Source organism: Heloderma suspectum, chromosome 2 (genome assembly GCF_057233095.1).
Source record: "Heloderma suspectum isolate Gila_16-S chromosome 2, 16-S_ref, whole genome shotgun sequence".
Lineage (NCBI taxonomy): Eukaryota > Metazoa > Chordata > Lepidosauria > Squamata > Helodermatidae > Heloderma > Heloderma suspectum.
The window spans coordinates 136,836,734-136,857,265 of record NC_139459.1 but is presented as its reverse complement, the minus strand read 5'-3'; the positions used below and the strand labels follow the sequence as shown (position 1 = coordinate 136,857,265).

The following is a 20,532-nucleotide window of genomic DNA, read 5'->3' as shown; positions in this document are numbered from 1 at the left end:
AATACTTTTAACTTTCTGCCTCACTAGATGTTATCCCATGTGTCACCCATCTAAAATTTAGCAAAAGGAACATGTGCTGTGATGTCTCTTTATTCAGCTTTTCCCTGCTTCCTGCAAGCAGCAGCCGATGAATCAGAATGGAGTCAGGGAATGTAGAGGGCAATAACATCACATCATATGTTTCTTTTGGTAGACATTGCCAGGGATATGTGTGAGGAAGCCATGGGTCAGCAGGAGCTTTACAGTCCCTGTAACCAGTGCTGACTCCAGGTTTCGGAGGGCCCTTAGGCAAGACACCCTCAATGAGCCCCCTCCTTCAGTGAGTCGACCTTCTCACTGCCATTGTCACCAGATGCCCTTGCACTTCGTCCTCTTTCTCATCATCGCTACCACTTGCTTGCTCCACAGGCAAAGGGCCAGTGAGCAAATAGTAGGGGTGGACGAAAGTCACTTACCTGTCCTCGAAGGACGTTCGCGGTGGGGGGGAGGCGCTTCGCTGGTCCCCCCGTGAAGTTCAGGCCGGGGGGGGAGGCTTCCCGCCTTGCCCCGGCCGAAATTCAGGCTGGGGGGGAGGCTTCCCGCCTCGCCCGGCCGAAATTCAGGCCGGGGAGGAGGCGCCTCGCCTCACCCGGCCGTGAACGCGAAAGTTAAAAACAAAAACAAAAACGCCCCCTGATAGGCTACGCGATGATTCACGTAGCCTATCACGGTTAGATCTGCAAAGTCAGCCGTGATAGGCTACGTCAATCGTCACGTAGCCTATCACGGGTGACTTAAAAAAAAAAAAAAAGCGCGTACGCTAATGGCGGCCCCCATAGGGAGCCGCCATTCGCGTTCCTTATTTAGTCGCTGTGGTCTACGTAAATGTTTACGTAGACTACGGCGAAAATAAGGGCAACGCAAATAGCATTGCCCTTATTTTCTCCGTAGTCTACGTAAATCTTTACGTAGACTACAGCAACCAAATACGGAAGGGGAATGGCGGCTCCCTATGGGGGCCGCCATTATCCGTACACACTTTTTTTTTTTTTTTAAGTCACCCGTGATAGGCTACGTGACGATTGACGTAGCCTATCACGGCTGACTTTGCAAATCTAGCCGTGATAGGCTACGTTAATCATCGCGTAGCCTATCAGGGGGCGTTTTTTTTTTCTTTCATATCAATGGCGGCGGCGGCAGCCGGTCGAAAGACCGGCTGCCGCTCCCACCTTGCTCGAACACCCGCCGAACCGCCGGCCGGACCAGCCACCGGGAGGGACATTCGGTGAAGGTAAGTCCCGTCCCGGGGGGGGGCGGGGGGGCGGAGGATTTCTCCCCGAAACTTGTTCGGGGGGCCGAACACGTTGGTGCTCGGCCCCCCGAAGTTTCGGGGAGAAATTATCCGCCATCCCTAGCAAATAGGCCGCGGCATCTACTGCTCCTGTTCTCTCCACCACTGTTGTCTGTTGCACAATGAGAACCAGGTGAACAAGGTAAAGAGGAGGAGCAACTCCAGCAGAGGGGGTGTCTTATCAGTGGGCCCTCAGCAGGTCCCCAACCATGCCTACGTTTGACGCCAGCCCTGCTTGTAACGTCTTAGTCTCACAACTGTCTTTTTGGATTTTGTGTGCAATTCTCTGATGATGTCAGAACACGTGTGCTCTTTAACTGAGATGGCCTTACTGTTAGATGCAGTCAGGTTTATTAGGCAGCCTGACCACTCATGAGGGATGGGCAGTTTGTGTGGCAAAATATATGTCTGGACCTCCAACCACTGCCTGGAGAACAGAGTGGCCTCCAAGAATATAGAAATTGGCCATATCTAATATATGAACTAATAGATCTTAATAGTGTATGTTATATATACTTAGGGGTATGCACTGACCACAAGAGTCAGTTCAAATCCCAATTCAGTGATTCGAAAAACAGCCTGATTCACCTCAGACTGATTTGGAGGCCAACCAAATCTGATTCTCCCATTGATTATCATTGGAAATCAACAAATGACTATAATTTATTTTGTCTTCAACAGAATTGGATGAAATTTTTGAACATAGTTGCCCCTTCTGCAAGGATCATGCCTGCCAGGTTTCCGAAGAATAGGTGCAGGGCGTTTTGTGGAACAGCAGCCTTTACAGTTTGGGCTTTTAAAAAAAGATTTCTCTGTGTTATTTGTGGGCAATCGTTATGAAACTGATGTACACATACATGTACACTTTAGCCAAGAAACCAGCAAAATTGGTGTAGCAGTTTTTGTGGAAGGGGAGTCTTCAAATTTTGGGTGGCAGAAGTGAATTGTTTCTCCTTCCCCCACCCTCTGCTTTGTGTGTGTGTGTGTGCGTGTGCGCACACGCGTGCAGGGGTGTGTGTGTGGCAAATTGTATGAAAAATGACATACATTGTAGAGATGTCCTTTAGTAAGAAGTCTGCAAACTTTCAGAAGGGCTAGGGAATTATGATGAGTGAAAAACAGTTATAAAGCATGTTTGTTTTCTGCTTAATTGGCACCAAAATCACAGAAAGTTAGACAGGTCGGGTGTGTGGAGCATACAGTAGTAGAGGCAGAAGGACATGAACAGCCAATATTTTCCAAATAAGCACCCTACGGTATACCCTCTTAGGTCCTGCAGACTTTATTAAACCTTTTAATCTACCTGCTCCTTGGAGAGAGAACTAGCAAAGATCAGGGAACACTGAAATAGTCTTGCTATATATTACTGCCCGAAAGCACTGGGATTGGAGGGCCCTGGTAAAACCATTCACTGTGATTAGACGCACCAGTCACAAAGCTACATTCCTTCTTCTCCTTCTCCCTACCCTGGCGTTTTAATTACATGGAGAGCTGGGGGAGAAATGTATCAATTTTTGCAGACACACTGTCTGTGTCTCTGTGTCCCAGGGAAGCTGAATTGCTAATGACGCTTCAGGAGGGTTTAGATTTGGTCCACTTTAGAGGAGCCCCACTTCAATTCGGACATCTCCCAAATCTGTCTGAATCAACCTGATTTGGTTCAGGATGCGGGATTTGGCCAAATCTGAAGCACACCCATAATACAGGGCACTGTTAGTGCTAAAAGTTGTTGTTGTTGTTGGACAAAATCCAATTAAAATATATAATGTTAATAATAAAATCCTAGCAATGTAGATATCTGGGTCACTGTGTGGCCAAGGGAGAAACTCAATAAAATGTATCTTTATGCTCAGTCAACTCTTATATAATAAACACCATGAGGAGGCAGTGTTCCCTAAACATTCTACATAAGGAGATAAGCATGTCACTCCTCCATACACTGAATAAACATCTTGCTGTCCCATAGGCTTTACTACCAAAGACAACTGCCAATGGGACAGAGACTGTGTTAAGGGGTCTGAGGGAGTCACTAGTGATCTCAGATGAGGAGGGAATTGGAGGCATGATAAAAGCTCATGGGAAAGGAGATGGAGTTTGGGTTGAACAAGCAGTCTCAGCTGCAAGGACAGGGAGTTAGATGTGCAGTTTTGCTAACTGAAACATTCCTAAGAGTGAAGTAAAGTTTAAATTTGGTTTATTCAGGGGCATATTACAGATTTATTTAGATGTTCCTGTTTAAAAGTGCCTTATTATTTAAAAGAAAGTAAGAGCTGATTTAGAGGTCTGTTTTCCATAAAGTGTGGTTCCTTCCTTTGTTTGAAGCCGGTCTTAAGGAGTTCCATCTGATTTAACTATACCAGCTCCTGGTGTACCCCCACCCCCCACCCGCCAGAGCTATTTTGCTGGGATAGCTACAACCAGCCTTGCCTGTGTGGTAGCCTACATAATCTTCATGTTCAGTAGAAACCAACATAACATGTGCAACAGGACTCACATTCTCCTGATGAAGTGGTATGCTTCTCTTATGGGACTGTACCACCTCAATGTTCATGTGGGGATGGGGAGTTGCTTGTTTTGAAGTTCCCCCACATGAACATCATGCTCTATGTCAAATTCTTCCATTTCAGAAAGGGACATATGGGAATGCTTCCAACCAAGCAATTCCCCATATTAAACTGAGATCCTGTGAGAGGACTGTACCATCTTAGCTAATGAACATATACATTAGCTCTTATTGTTTTCAGGGGTGGGGAAGCAATGCTGATTCAGTATTAGCCAAATTTATAATTGAGAAATAGTAAAAAAAAAAATGATCAGGTTTGAGTGGTGTTGGGTAATATTCCATAATTAAAATTACATGCACACCAAAAGCAGATACTTTAACCACTTTAGTATTAAGTATTGATAAGTGCTTTATTTCCTCATTGTCATGTTGATTTCTTCTTCTCCCTAGTCTAAGTACAGTTCCCAGAGATTATGTTAAAAACCTCTCTTACTACAGCCTTCCAGGATAAACCCTTCAGGTTTCCCTGGGCTCATCTAAAAGCTTGTCTTTTTATTAGGTTAGCTCCCTTCCTTTTGTCCTAATTGTACTGGCCTGGGTGATACCAGCCCTCCTGGTAGGCTGCATCTGTCGGGGGTGGGCATGGTTAAGGTATATATGCCATGTCGTCATTGTAGGAAGAAGATGTCTACAGTCAGATAGCTGTAAATCCACAGAGGGACTGCTTTGAGTCTCTTTCCTAATACCACTGTCCTGGTGAATCCAAATAAAGCCACAGTTATAGTTAAAGACAGCATCTCTATGTATGTGTTCTAATAGTTTTTAACACCACAGGCATAAGGCATTAGACTTTTCCAGGGCTCACTATCCAGATTGGTTACAAGGAATTAAGAAACCCCAGTAAGGACCACATAAGAGTCACAGTGAACACTAATACATAAATCTCAGCTTTCTCTCTTTTTCTGATATATATATATATATATATATATATATGTATATATATATACACACACACACATACACACACACACATACATACACACACACACACATATATATATATATATATATATATACACACACACACACACACACACACATATACACCCCGCCCCACACACAAAGGGCAGTAGGTTGGTGATATCCATAGATGGAAAGAAGAGGAATGGCTTTTCTTGCACCTTCTCCCTGTCATGTTCAGATCCCATATTATCTGTCATGTAGAGAACTAATAATTTTAACATGCCATGTTTTTGTGCTTTCACATAGTTTTACTCTCCCAGTGTTGGTTATTTCTGTCAGTACAGACCAAAAGTGAGTTCACACAGTCATTTTTGGTGCCATCACAACTGCAGAAATTGCTGCAAATCACATCCATATTCTTCTGTGTCACACACAATACTTTTCTTTGTAATTGTGCACATGAGGATGATTTGTATGGAGAAAAATCCATGAAAAATTACTGTGTGAACTAGTCCCTTACAGCACACTATATTTCATCAAGTATACATGCAAGTCCTGAAAATGCAGGATACAGATAATGCAGACAGAGCTTAAACACTGTTTAGAAGTTATGTTGAAAGCATTATGGTCATGGGAGGGTCCAGTGGGTATGATTCCTCCCACTCCACAGATTCATTCCACACATGTATGTTGTCTAAACATGGCTAGTATCTTCTGTCAGTTTCCTTTTTTAAAAACCCAAAAAAGGGGGAATACCATGTCTTTCCTAGATTGGTACTCTAAGAATCCAGGAATGAGACTGTTGTACACGTATAAAAAACAGGAATTACATACAAAGGTGGCATCGAAAGGCACTTTTACTTTAAAAAGACTTGCACATTTTGAGCTATATGGTTCTTCCTTGAGGTTACCACAACATAAAAATAAGCATATGTCTTTCCATTTCATAGAAAATAATATTTTGTACTTTCATCATGATTATTAAAACTTAAAATATCTTGTGCTTCTCTTTCTCTTTAATTCAGGGAGTGAGTTTTCTGGAAGTCCATACAGCCACCCACAGTATTCAACATACAACGATTCTTGGAGATTTCCTAATCCTGGATTGCTAGGTAAGTTCCCCTCGCCCCCTTACAATTGGAGCGGCAGCACTGTCCAAAAAGCAGGAGAGCAACCGTGGGACTGCCAAACTGGCTTATAAATGGGAAAGCTGAGTAGGGTGATGTTCATCCATACACTGGCTATGCAAACAAAAATGCTGTCATCTTTAGCCAAAAGAATGGGTAACTTAGTTCAAACTGTCTCATAAAAATTAACATCAACACCAAGTAAAAAAAAAAAAAAGCATCGAAGTGAGCCAGATTTGAGCCTTTTCTGCCTTTTAGCTCCATGTCTGAACAACATCCTAAAATAAGTAGTGGTGAGTCAACTCCAGGGGGGGGTCTCCACCAGCGATTTACTCTGAGCCAGCTGCATGTTGAGGTCATTAGGGATACATGACGTTGTGGCCATCCAGCAGCCACACCGGAGCTTATCAGGGAAAAATCGGATTTCCTGAGACTGCTTAAAGTCCGATTCTTTTCCTTAAGTCGGGTTCTCCCTGGTATAGTTGCTGTGTGTGCCCCAAGCCCCGCATTTATTTTGGGTATGCTAGCCCTGCCCAGGGGTGTGCCTTTCACCATGACCTCGGTCAATGACCTCGGGGTGTTTCCTGTGTGTTTCCCATCTCTGCACAAACCAGTTAGTGTCTACTCAGAAGTAACTCCCATTGTGCTCAATGAGGCATGTCCCCTGAAAGCCCACATCAGAATGTACATAGATCCCCCTCAATTGAAATGGCACAGTTTAAAGGAGAAATTCCCTAAATGCTTTAAAGCGGAATCTCAAGTCTCCGATTCTCCGTTGTTTGGTTTATTGCCTTAGGAAGTAACTCCTTCACACCTTCGTTATAGAGATCCTGCGTGGCATCGGGTTACAATGGGGGCTGGTTTCCCATCCCTCTGTTTCCTGCTCTCTTTCCCACAACAAACCCATTAGTGTCTACTTGGAAGTAACTCCCATTGTACTCCATGAGGCTTGTTCCCAAAATGTACACTCCAAGTTACTGAGATTATCAAGACACAGAAGGAGAATTTATCAAAGGAGAAAGGTTAGGGGAGAGCTTGGATGGGGGGAAGCATCTCTTATTGGTTGAGCAGCCCCTGCCAGTCAGATGACATTCACTCCACCCCCCACCCCCAACCTGGAAGTATGTTCTTTAAAGTGACTTAGAATGGTGCGATTTACACGCCCAATCCAGGTTCAGGCTGTGCTGTGGGACAGAAATGGCCTTGTTCACGTTGGTAGATGACGTATGCCAGGAACTAGATGGGAGTGTGTGTGCGTCCTTCTCATTCGATACCATTCAGTACCATCAACCGTGGTATCCTTTTGAAGTGTTTGGTTAATATGGGACTTGGGAGCACTGTGTTGCAGTGGTTCTGACCTTATCTGACTGAGGCTGAGCACTCCCAGAAGGTGGTGATATTGCTTGGCCCTGTGACCACTGGCCTATTGAATTCCTTGGGCTCAATTATATCCAGTATGTTTTTCTACATCTACATGGGAGAGGTCACCTTAAGTTTTGGGGTTGTATCTCATCAGTATACTGATGATACCCAGCTCTCTCTCTCTGTCAGCCGCTGCCAAGGCAGCAGTGGAATTCCTGAACTGTTAATCTGGATGCATTGATGGATTGGATGTGGGTTAACATATTGAGGCTCAGTCCTGTTGGTCAGTAGACAAGCTAATCCAGGATTCAGGGGTTAGCCTGTTCAGGACGGATTGTAACTCCCTCTGAAGGATCAGGTTCACAGTTTGGGGTTACCTTTGCACCCAGAATTGGTCCTGGAAGGACATGTGGCTGCTGTGACCAGGAACTTCTTTGCCCACCTTTGACTGGTGTGCCATTCGCGCTACTTCCTGGAGAAAGGCAGATCTGGCTACAGTGATCATGCTTTAATCACCTCTCATTTAAATTACTGCTACGTGCTCTACATGGGACTGCCCTTGAAGAGTGTCTGGAAACTGCAACTAGAGCAAAGTGTGGTGGCCAGATTGCTTTCTGGCACATGCTTTGTTGACAATATTACAGTGGTCTTTCATCAACTGCACTGGCTGCCAATTTGTTTCTGGGAAAATTCAAGGTGGTGGTCCTTACCTATAAAGTCCTGACTGGTTTGGGGACAGGATATCTGAAAGACCACCTCCTCCTCTATGAGGAGTTTAAGATCTGCTTCGGAGGTCCTTCTGTATGTCCCACCACCAGAAGTTGGTGGGAACATGGGACAGGGCCTTCTCTGTGGTGGCACCACAATTGCAGAATTCTCTCCCTAAGGAGGTCAGACTGTCACCTTCTTTGTTTACTTCTAAGTGGGCTGTTAAAATATTTTTGTTCTGCTTGGCTTTAGAGTGACTTTAAATGTATTAGCTCCACTCTGTGTTTTTAAGGTTGTTCTTCTCCTGCTTTTAACTTTGTTGTTTGTGATATTCTAAAATTTTCTGGGCTGAAAGGTGACTCAGAAATGATTAAATAAATAAATAAGAGCAAGTAAGTAATGCGTCTAAAGGCATTAGTGCAATTACAGTACAAAGCATGTGATACTATGCTTTATTTGCCATTAGAAGCAGCCGGGGTCACTTTCTGGAATCACTTTTGTATAGCTGAACAACCTTGTATATTTATAGTAAGCAACAATATGTAAGATTGCCAAGTTCAAACTATTATACATCAGGGTATGTAGACTGGAACTTTAAATAACTTACAGCGTATTCCTCAACATGTTTAAACTTTAATCAGAAGTCTTCCTGATTTCAACTGAATTTACTTCCAAGTAACTCTGTTTAAAATTGAAGTGTTTGTTTATTATAATGCTGTAAGGGATGGGGACAGAACAGACCATGGCTGTTTTGCACATAATGCTAAGCCATGGTTTAGTATTATGAGAACGAGTGACAGCAAGCCTTGGGATCGTGGGCTCCCTCCCCCTCCTCCAGTATAGACAAGAGATCAGAAGCTTCTGCTTTTGTTTTAGATTAACTAGGGATGGACGAAAGGGACTTACCTCGTCCCGCAGCTTGCTTCGCGGTGGGGGGAGGCGCTTCGCTTCTCCCCCCGAAGTTCAGGCGAGGGGAGGAGGCACCCCGCCTCGCCTGGCCGAAATTCAGGCCGGGGAGGGAGGCGCCCCATCCCTCGCCAGCGAAATTCAGGCCGGGGAGCAGAGCCCCGTCTCCCCGGGCGCAAAAAAAAAAAGTACAGAAAAAACACACACACGCACCCCCGTGATAGGCTACGTGACGATTTACGTAGCCCATCACGGCTAGATTTTCAAAGTCAGCCGTGATAGGCTACGTGACGATTTACGTAGCCTATCACGGCTGACTTTGGAAATCTAGCCGTGATAGGCTACGTAAATCGTCACGTAGCCTATCACGGGTGTGTGTGTTTTTTTAACTTTACTTTTTTATTTTGTAATGGCGGTGGCGGCAGCCGGTCGGGAGACCAGCCGCCGCCCCCGCCCCCACCAAACTGCCGCTGGGACCCGCCGCCAAGAGGGACATTCACTGAAGGTAAGTCCCATCCCGGGGGGGGCGGGGGGGCGGCGGAGAATTTCCCCACCAATTTCGGGGGGCTGAATGTGTCGGCACGCGGCCTCCCGAAGATTCATGGAGAAATTCTCCGCCATCCCTGAGATTAACTGCATCTTAGGGTTATGTCTGAATGTGAAATTGTGGTTAATCTTAACTATGGTTTGTTGAAACAGGCCAGCTTCATAACTCATGGTTATGAACAAACTGTAGTTAAGATTAACCACATTTTTTCTGCATTCAGACATCACAACAAACTGTGGTTAATTTAAAATGAACCTGAAAGCATCCAGACTCCTTGTGGCTGCACTGGAGGAGGAAGGGGGAGCACATGAGCTCAAAGGTTGCTATGGCTTGTCCTGAGAACACTAAAGTATGGTTTAGTATGATGTGTAAACCCAGCCACTGGTTATTCAGAGAGATGAAGGCAGTTTGAGAGTGACCGCTATTCATGGCTTGTGTACTCATCTTGCTTTCACTTCTGATACACGATAGAATACAAAACAATGCAAAGCTGCTTGACCATAGTTGTCAGGGGAACAAAAGAAATGTGCCTACGGGGAAGCTGAAGCCTTTCTCAAACCACTTTCACCTCCCTTAACAACTATTGGCTGTGTCTCGCTTTTGCTGCATGTTATGCCCGCAGTGTTTACTATCTTGTTTTCATTTTTTTTTTAATTGCAGAACTATCTGCACATGGGAGGGGTAAAGAAAGTGGGGACAATAGACCATGCACAAACATTTTTGCTTAGAACAAAGATATATTTCTTCATATCAGACTCTCAATATATTCTTACCACCTATTCTTCAGCATCCATGATGATACTACAATTAAAGAAAGCAGCTTGGCTTCTGTATTTCTAAGCTGATAGCCTTTTTTTTCTAGGTTCTGCCCCTCTCCTCTTTTATTTTGCTTTTTCTTACAAATCTAGGTCCCGGAGTATGCATGGCATGTTCTAGAGACATACAATTTTAAGGCAGAATCCCATTGGTTCTGGAAAATCTCTTTGCAGACCCCTGATTTCTGCTATACCAAATCCCTGAGTAGTATACTCCCTCCCTCCCTTTAATAAGGAGGATAAGCAACATCCATTTTACACCACTGTCAAAGTCTGGCCCACCCTGACCTTACATATGTGTAGCACATGGTGATTAGAATTCTCCTGCATAATCTATGTGGATGAGGTAAGTAAAATACCAATTAATTGTCACCTCTCTAGCAGAGAGATATTGTGCCTTAGAGACTTCCAGATTTATGGATGGCAAGGTTGTTATGTGCGACCTCTAGCAGAGAAATAATTTTGAATTTTTGTCATTTTTTAAAATTCAGTTTCTTTGTTTTAAGTAATTGAGTCCCTAAGTAATTGAGCCACCTAAGCTCTACCCATCACATTTCTTGCCCTTAAACAAATCCTTTGGGAGTAATTGATGGGCTATAGCATTCTGTGTCACACCGCTTTTTACAGTACAAAATTCAAATTGCCCTTTACTATGCTATAGCTAAGGGTCTGTTGTTGCTCACAGCCAAAAACAGAAGCTGTTTTCTTTTATAGTTTTGGTTTCTGTACTCAATGCCAGTTTCAAGTATGTATGTGAAATTCATAGCCCCACATAGAACGGATTGCAGTATCAAGCCATGAGGTTACCAAAGGATTGAAGGGCATATTTTAGGGCTGTTTCTCTTGTGCATGTACATCACTTGATTATTTAGCACTTGATGACTGACAGCAGACACAAGCAGCACAATGATGTGGGAGAAACCTGAGGTGGTAGAGTTGACTGTAAGACTTTGGACTGTGAGTTATGTCCCATTTTAAAAATGGTCCCCCATGTAAAACTCCCTGCAAATAATAAAACTAGAACATTGTGAAGGAAGGTTGTAGCTGTGCTGTGTGCCACACCCTCCAGAAGTTTTACAGATAAAATCTACTAAGAATCACTTCGATGGCTCCCCATCCATTACACATGTCTGAAGACTCTTCTCTGCCTGCTGTATATTTTCTTCATCATATTTAGACACTTGTGCAGAGTCGGATAGGCCCGAAGGTCCTGATGCTTAATCCCGAGCAGAATCACACGACTATTTAGAAGTCTTTTTCTTCTTCTTTTTAGAGTGGGAAGGAGTTAGACCCGCCTACTTAGAGACTTTTGACTTTTTTGGTAGTCTTTTTGCCAGTGTAAGTGCCAGTGGTCTACCATGGGAGGCATGGGAGGGGGACCTCGGGTATTCGGTGGATACCCGAGGGGATGATGAGCCCAACACTGGAGCAAGCTCCTGTGCAGCAGGAGGATTGTGTCAGGGAGAAATTGGCAGGTTTGCCATATCTTTTGGCACCTCTACTGATTCCAGCACCCTTTTTCAAAGTGCGGTTTTCAGCCAATCTGACCTGGGTCTTCTTGCTTGCTTCCTTCGAGAAGGCTTTACAGTGAGGACAAGCCTCAGTGAGGTGCCCTTTACCAAGGCAGAACAGGCACAGAGAGTGCCCGTCTGTGGATGGCAGTTTTGCCCCACAGTACTTGTACTTTTGGAAAGGTGCCCTGAGTAGGGATGTCAGAGAATTCCGCCATGGATCTCGGTGAGGCCGAATGCCAGTGCATTCGGCCCCCCGAACTCCGTGGCGGAACGGCCTGCCACCCCCCGCCCCCCCCGCGGATCCCCCCCGGGACGAGACTTACCTGGGGCGGATCTTCCACAGCGGCTCCGCCGGCGGCTCCGCTGGCGGCGGCGGCCGGTCTTCCGACCGGCTGCCGCTGCCGCCATTTCCAGGCTTGTGGGGGGGGGGGGGAGACGTGATAGGCTACGTAAAGATTTATGTAGCCTATCATGGCTAGGTTTAAAAAAAAAGAAAAAAAGACGTGATAGGCTACGTAAATCTTTATGTAGCCTATCATGGTTGGGGGTGGGTTAAAAAAAAATGCGTATGCAAATGGCGGCGGCGACGGCCGCCACCATTTGCATTCCTTCTTTTTGGCCATCTTAATCTACGTAAATATTTACGTAGATTATGATGGCGAAAATCAAGAGGAACGTAAATAGCGTAGCAGGCGCTATTTGCGTCCCTTTTTCATTCACCGTTTTAGCCTACGTAAATATTTACGTAGGCTAAAACGGGGAATCAAAAGGGGACGGAAATGGCGCCTGCTACGCTATTTGCGTTCCCCTTGATTTTCGCCATCATAGTCTACGTAAATATTTACGTAGATTAAGACAGTAAAAAGGAGGAATGCAAATGGCGGCGGCCATAGCTGCTGTCATTTGTGTACACGTTGATTTTGTTTTTACCCAGAGCCCTCCGCGGCCGGAAATCCGGCTGCGGACGGCTCTGGCCTGGCCGGGCCTGGCCGGCTGCTCTGTGGAGCTGCTGCGGAGCACAGTCGGCCGTTCGAGGATTCTGGGGGGGAGGAATGGAGCACCTCCCCCCCCGGCCAGGATTCCGGGGGGAGGGACAGAACGCTTCCCCCCCCCATCAACATAATCCGCGAAAGGTAAGTCACTTTCGTACATCCCTAGCCCTGAGGGCCATACGCTTCTGAGAGCGATTGCGAGAGTCGCAAAATAAAATTATAAGGGGACAGAAATCCTTTATAGTAAGGAGGAAAAGAAAGAAGAAAAAACTCAGCCTTTTTGTCAAACAAATGCAACAAGAGAACTTTCCCTATGAGGTGCACACAATGGGGGTCGAAAGAGAACTGAGGGAATAAGCAGGAACCTGCTAGGGACTTGTGCACTGGATGGTGGGGGAGGAGTTCCCAACAAAAATCTTCTCAGCTATAGAAGCTTCCCAGATCAAGGCTCCGCGCAGGAGTAGAGCCCATATGTGTGATGCATAGAGACCACCAAAACGAATTTTATATTTTTAAATGAATCATATTAATGTGTGGCTAATCCCAAAATGAATCTGGTTGTACCCAAAGAATAGCTGCAACTCAAATTAGGGATGTACAAAAGTCACTTACCTTTTCGCGGATTCAGTTCATGGTGGGGGAGGAGGCGTTCTGTCCCTCCCCCTGGAATCCTTGACAGGGGGGAGGCGATCCGGTCCTCCCCCCCGGAATCCTCGACGGCCGGCTGTGCTCCACGGCGGCTCTGCAGAGCACCCAGCCAGGCCCAGGCCAGGGCCGTCTGCAGCCAGATTTCCGGCCGCGGAGGGCTCTGGGTAACAACAACAAAATGCGTACGCAAATGGCGGCGGCTACAGCCGTCGCCATTTGCATTCCTTATTTTTCGCTGTCTTAGTCTACGTCAATATTTACATAGACTAAGACAAAGAAAATAAAGGGGAACTAGGGGAGCACGAAAGCCACTTACCTGGTCTCGCAGCTTGCTTCGTGGTGGGGGGGAGGCGCTTCGCTGCCCCCCCCGAAGTTCAGGCCGGGGGGGGGAGGCTTCCCGCCTCGCCCGGCCGAAATTCAGGCCGGGGAGGAGGCGCCTCGCCCGGCCGCGAAATAAAAAGTAAAACAAAAAACAAAAAAACGCCCCCGTGATAGGCTATGTGACGATTAACGTAGCCTATCACGGCTAGATCTGCAAAGTCAGCCGTGATAGGCTACGTTAATTGTCACGTAGCCTATCATGGGTGACTTAAAAAAAAAAAAAAAGCGCGTACGCAAATGGCGGCCCCCATAGGGAGCCGCCATTCGCGTTCCTTATTTGGTCGCTGTAGTCTATGTATATCTTTACGTAGACTACAGCGACCAAATAAGGAACGTGAATGGCGGCTCCCTATGGGGGCCGCCATTAGCCGTACGCGCATTTTTTTTTTTAAAGTCACCCGTGATAGGCTACGTGACGATTTACGTAGCCTATCACGGCTGACTTTGCAAATCTAGCCGTGACAGGCTACGTTAATCGTCACGTAGCCTATCACGGGGGCGTTTTTTTTTTTTTACTTTTATTGGAATGGCGGCGGCTGCAGCCGGTCAAAAGACCGGCTGCTGCCTCTGCCCCTGTCGAAGACCTGATGAACCGCCGCCGGGACCCGCCGCCGGGAGGGACATTCAGGAAAGGTAAGTCCTGTCCCGGGGGGGTGCGGGGGGAGGGGGGGTGCGGAGAATTTCTCCCCGAAACTACTTCGGGGGGCCGAACACGTTGGCACTCGGCCCCCCGAAGTTTCGGGGAGAAATTCTCCCCCATCCCTAAGGGGAACGCAAATAGCGTAGTGGGCGCTATTTGTGTTCCCCTTTCTTTTCTTCGTCCTAGTCTACGTAAATATTGACGTAGACTAAGACGGCGAAAAATAAGGAACGCAAACAGCGGCAGGCATAGCCGCCGCCATTTGCATACGCGTTTTTTTTTTTAAAACCCAGACGTGATTGGCTATGTAAGTCTTTACGTAGCCTATCACCTCTATGGGGGGGGGAAGACACAGACTGCAAATGGCGGCGGTGGCGGCAGCCGTTTGGAAGACCAGCTGCCGCCGCTGCCACCACCAAAGCCACCGCTGGAGCTGCTGCCGTCCGGAACATCCGCCGCACGTAAGTCTTGTCCTGGGGGGGATCTGGAGGGGGCAGGGGGATGGCAGGCCATTCCGCAATGCATTTCGGGGGGCCGAATGCACTGGCATTCGGCCTCACCAAGATCCGTCGCGGAATTCTCTGACATCCCTAACTCAAATACATTCAGCAACAAATAGTATTTGGATAGACAGTTATGGGGACATTTCTGTCATGTGTATTCATTTACATACATGTATCCTATGGGAGGGGGTGAAACTAGAAAAGCTCTAGTGGATACATGTACACGCTAACAACTTTTTGAAAAGGCATTTTCCTAATACCTGTTCAGAAGTTAATTGCTGCCCATAGAAAAGAGTTGAGATATTAGGATTTTAGTGTAGCTGTGATTGGGCAGTAGCACATCTACTCCAAAACAAAAGGTAGGCAGTGCTGGGCCAATGAAAGGACAGGCACAGAATGTTAGCAAAGGGGCTGAAGAAAAGTCAGCTGATGATAGAGGAGGAGGAAGAGAAGCTGAGGAGAAAGAGTTGCAAGGACACCAGAGGGAGAAGAGAGAGAAGAATCTCATATCACTTGTTTTTGACCTCAAACATCAATAAATAGTAAACAATCTTTTAAAAGGAACATCTTTTTTTGGTTTTCACCTTTTCTGGTTTATTGTAGTACATTTATTTTAAAAGTGTGAAGTTCTTCCAGTCACAAGAGAAATGGGCACATATATGTTTATCCAATCATTCTCAGACTCAGATTACTAGCCCCTATGGTGACACGGGATGTACACTAGTAATAAATAAGTAGGTTAGGCTGAGCTGTACTGACTGGTTTAAAGTCACTCAGTGGACATCATGGCTGAATGTGGATTTGAGCCTGGATCTCCCCAATCTTAGTCCAGCATTGTAACCCAGGCTACCACAATCTCGTGCCTTCCAGATGTGTTGGATTGCAACTTCTATCAGTCCCAGCCAGTTTGGCCTGGCTGGGACTGATAGGAGTTGTGGTCCCTCACATCTGGAGGGCACCAGGTTGGGAAAGGCTGCTCTAACCATTACACCACAGAGCATAGTGGATACTGAATCCATATTTTACCCACATTGTATTGTAGGGAGGTGGCACTGTGGTAGAGAGTGCACGGGTTACATCAGTCCTTCAAGTAGCCCCATGTTGTATTGTTTGGGGGTGAGGTGGAGAGAAAGTACCGTAGGACGACTCTGCAGTGTAATCCATTGTCATCCAGTCTTCCAGCCTGTCTGTTTTTTCTAGGGATGTACGAAAGTCACTTACCTTTTCGAAAGGTGACATTCGCGGTGGGGGGGAGGTGCTCTGTCCCTCCCCCCGAAATTCTCTCCGGCTGGCTCCACTCCACGGACATTTGCGTTCCTTATTTTTGGTCGTCTTAGTCTACGTAAATATTTACGTAGTCTAAGATGAAGACAAGAAAGGGGAACGCAAATAGCATAGCAGATGCTATTTGCGTTCCCCTTTATTTTCACCGTCTTACTCAACGTAAATATTTACGTAGACTAAGATGGCCAAAAATAAGGAACGGAAATGGCGGCGGCCGTAGCCGCTGCCATTTGCGTACATGTTATTTTTTTTTTTAACCCAGACGTGATAGTCTACGTAAGTCTTTACGTAGCCTATCACGACTGGGGGGCGGGGGGAACAGACTGCAAATGGTGGCAGCAGCGGCAGCCAGTCGGAAGACCAGGCACCGCCGCCGCCGAAGCCGCCGCTGGAGCTGCTGCCGTCTGGAACATCCGCCCCAGGTAAGTCTCGTCCCGGGGGGGATCCGCAGGGGCGCGGGGGGGCAGGCCGTTCCGCCACGGAGTTCGGGGGACCAAATGCACTGGCATTCGGCCTCACCGAGATCTGTGGCGGAATTCTCTGACATCCCTAATTCACTACTATACCCAATCTGGTCACTTTCTGACACTGGTTGGTTTGGCTTTCCAGGCAAAAAATAGTCCGCACAATAACACACCTTAGGTCGCACCTAGGGATGTACGAAAATGACTTACCTTTTTGCGGATTCTGTTCATGGGGGGGGAGGCGTTCCGTCGCTCCCCCCGGAATCCTCGATGGGGGGGGAGGCGATCCGGTCCTCCCCCCGGGAATCCTCGACGGCCGGCTGTGCTCCGCAGCGGCTCTGTGGAGCCGCCGGCCAGGCCCATGCCAGGGCCGTCCGCAGCCGGATTTCAGGCCACGGAGGGCTCTGGGTAACAACAACAACAAAACGCATACACAAATGGTGGCGGCTATGGCCGCCGCCATTTGCATTCCTTATTTTTCGCTGTCTTAGTCTACGTCAATATTTACGTAGACTAAGACGAAGAACAGAAAGGGGAACGCAAATAGCGTAGTGGGCGCTATTTGTGTTCACCTTTCTTTTCGTCTTAGTCTATGTAAATATTGACATAGACTAAGACACGAAAAATAAGGAACGCAAATGGCGGTGGCCATAGCCGCCGCCATTTGCGTACGCGTTTTGTTTTTTTTTAAAACCCAGACCTAATAGGCTATGTAAGTCTTTACGTAGCCTATCTCGTCTATGGGGGGGGGGGGAAGACACAGACTGCAAATGGCGGCGGTGGCGGCAGCCATTCGGAAGACCAGCTGCTGCCGCCGAAGCCACCGCTGGAGTCGCCGCCATCCGGAACATCCGCCCCAGGTAAGTCTTGTCCCGGGGGGGATCCGTGGGGGGCGGGGGGGTGGCAGGCTGTTCCACGATGGATTTCAGGGGGCCGAATGCACTGGCATTCAGCCTCACCAAGATCCATCACGGAATTCTCTGACATCCCTACTCACACCAAAGGTCAATTTAATTCAATTGCCCCCTCTCAGATGCTCTCCCAGCACTTAATTACATGTAGAAGCCTTATACTCCATTCACCTGTATGCAGTCACATACACATTGAACTTTTGCCCCAGCAACAAAGCATCATGTGACTTTACCAATCACTCCTTAAACCGAGCAGTGTCTCCCTCTTAACTTTTGCTATCTCTGTAGTGATAAATGGGTTTATTTTTGTCACAGAGCTAGGAATGCAAGAGATTAAACTGTAGTCTGAAAGTTTATGTCTGACCTTTGTTTCACACATACCCCCAACTTGCCTTCCTGTGGGCAAAAGTTTATGGTGCTTATCAGTGGTCAACCATTGTTTCATCCCTGCCAAGTATCCTAAAGCAGGTTATGCCACTGTGTCAATTTTGAAGGAAAGGTCCTGCAATTATGAAGCCATCTTTTCATAAGTGTTTTCAGTTAAAGTTAGAAGAAACTAGGCTTCCTGGATCCATGTTTTATCATTTGCAAGAAAGGCAGGGAGAGACCCCTCCTGTGGATCTCCAAATTAGGCCTCTTTCAGATGCCCAAGGTAAACCCACCTCCCTTCTTCTAACCCTATATCCTAGGGTTAGATTCTAACCTCATGATCCTAATCCGCAGACCCACTGTTTCTGCTTCCCTCTTCATCCCAGATTTTATCCCCCCTTGATGCTCTAACCCTCAACCCTAAAGTACAGCATTCAAGGAAGAGAAATAGTTTATGTTCTAAAATATTCTAGGGGCTGGTTTGCAGGCACAAAGTAACTTAGAGAACAATCCTATGCCCCCTAGGCAGCTTCTGGGGGAGATAAGATTTTTCATTTTCCCAGCTATGAGCTCGTAGATAGCGCTACGAGCTCGTAGCCGGGAAACGGTGCTCTCCACCCCTTCCTCCTTGTAGCCAGGGCAGAGAGAACCACACTGCTGCTGCCTCCGTGCACATAACACGGAGCATGGCGGGGTGAAAATGGGTCATTCCTGGGGGCAGGGATGGGAGGAGACCATAGAAGCTGTTTTTAGACAGCTTCCTATGTGGTCTCCAGCTGTTCACACCCCCTCCCTGAAGCTGCATTTAGACATGTGAAATCATGCATCTAAGGCAAAGTGCAGGGCGGCTGCAGCATGGAGGGAATCCTTTCCTCTGTGCTACTTCCACCCTGCATAGGTTAGGTAGTCACCTCCAACTTCCATCTATCTCTATAGGATTACGCCCTCAATTCTTTTTTTACAGTGGTATCAGAATCAGAGATTAAAATGCCACTAAAAGTGTTAAGATCGACAGAAAAAAGGAAACACCATACTCAATACCAAATATCAGATTATCAAGGATACTGCAGCCTTTTGAGGATTAATTTATTAGACTAACAACACAATCCGATATATGTTTATTCAGAATTAAGGCCCACTGTGTTGAAAGGGGTTTACTCTCAGGAAAGTGTGCATAGGATTGCAGCCTTAGACTTTTTACAATATATTATTGCTTTAATTTTTATTTAGTCGTTGAGGGTTCAAATACATCCAAAACTTAAGAAAACCCAGCAATCCTATAAAGCAACTTCAAAACTGGTGGTTTGGAGTAGGAAATCAGGGGCGAGGGTTACTTAACCCTTTCCCAACCTACCACATGTTTTGCATAACTAGCAAATAGGTTGCATCATATAGAGATTAGGTTGCCCAGATTTGGAGAACTAGAACATGACAACCTTAAGCCCAACCTATTTTACATGGTTGAGAAGACAGAAGAAGTAATTTATATCTGCTACTGTGACCTTGTTGGAGGACCATTGGTGTACAGATGGGGCAGATCAATATCATCTCATTTCTAAAGGAACCTTAATTTCTATTCTCCAGTCTCAGCAACAAGCACAAAAAGTTTTCATTTTCATTTCTATTCGTTACTGTTTTTCTACAATAAAAAGGTTGTAAAATGAAGAAGATATAATCAGTGTTGGATGTATATATAATACGACTAGTATAAAGAAAACAAGTCCAGTCAATTATATATAAATTGAAGATTAATTACATTATATTGATTATCTTTTAATTGTGGGACATTTCATTAAAAAGATTTCCCTAATAACAAATATTTTGTTTTAGGGCAAATGCTATACCAACTTCCAGCCTTTATATTATGGATCTTCTTTTCTGATCATTGTAGCCTTGCCACTAATTAGTGAAACAGTTGATCAAAGCCATCCTCCACCCCGAAAATTTATTTCATAGCCCAGAGATATTTTTGTATATCTTTCTGTGTTCCAGCACCTTTTCTAACTGGTCTGATAGATTCCAACAGCATTGTTTACTCCCCAACTTCTTCTGAATGCCATGCTTGAGGGCTATGATAACCAGAAGGATGGATCAAACTAAAGTGATCTAATCAGACTTTTGATATGCATTTGCTCACTTCACTATTTGGAATTTCATCTGATAAGCACATCAATTATAGGAACCTGTAAAGGTGACATAAATAATGTTACTGATGTCAGTAATCTCAGCATAATAGTTCTCTTTGTACTATTCAGAACCTGACTGTAACTAATCAAAGTGGTATATGAGCGCCTTCCTGTGGCTTCTTAAATGACCTGACTGGCACCTGCCATGTGTCATAACTCACAGGCTCATATATTTTAGATTCCAATAAGGAGAGGCTCACTGAAACCTAAGGGACTTCTGCTACTAACTTTGCTTGAAACAGTCAGGTCTACTGGTTCAAACACAGAAATTTGAATTTAGCCTTAAATTATACATGTGCTTTTGCTGAAATTATACATGCATTTTAACCTATTTCTTCCTGTGCTTTGCTTCCTCTCTGTGTAGTCCAGATTGTAAGAC

The 20,532-nt window shown here is 45.9% G+C and overlaps 1 protein-coding gene across 2 annotated transcripts in view; it reads left to right on the top strand.

Annotated features, from left to right (window-relative positions):
* Positions 1-20,532, top strand: part of PAX5 (paired box 5) — a 318,326-nt gene that overhangs the window by 289,246 nt on the left and 8,548 nt on the right. For both annotated transcript variants that reach the window (XM_084834904.1, XM_084834905.1), the window contains exon 9: positions 5,822-5,908. In XM_084834904.1, coding sequence (XP_084691030.1) covers positions 5,822-5,908 — 87 coding nt within the window. The remainder of the gene's footprint in view (positions 1-5,821; positions 5,909-20,532) is intronic.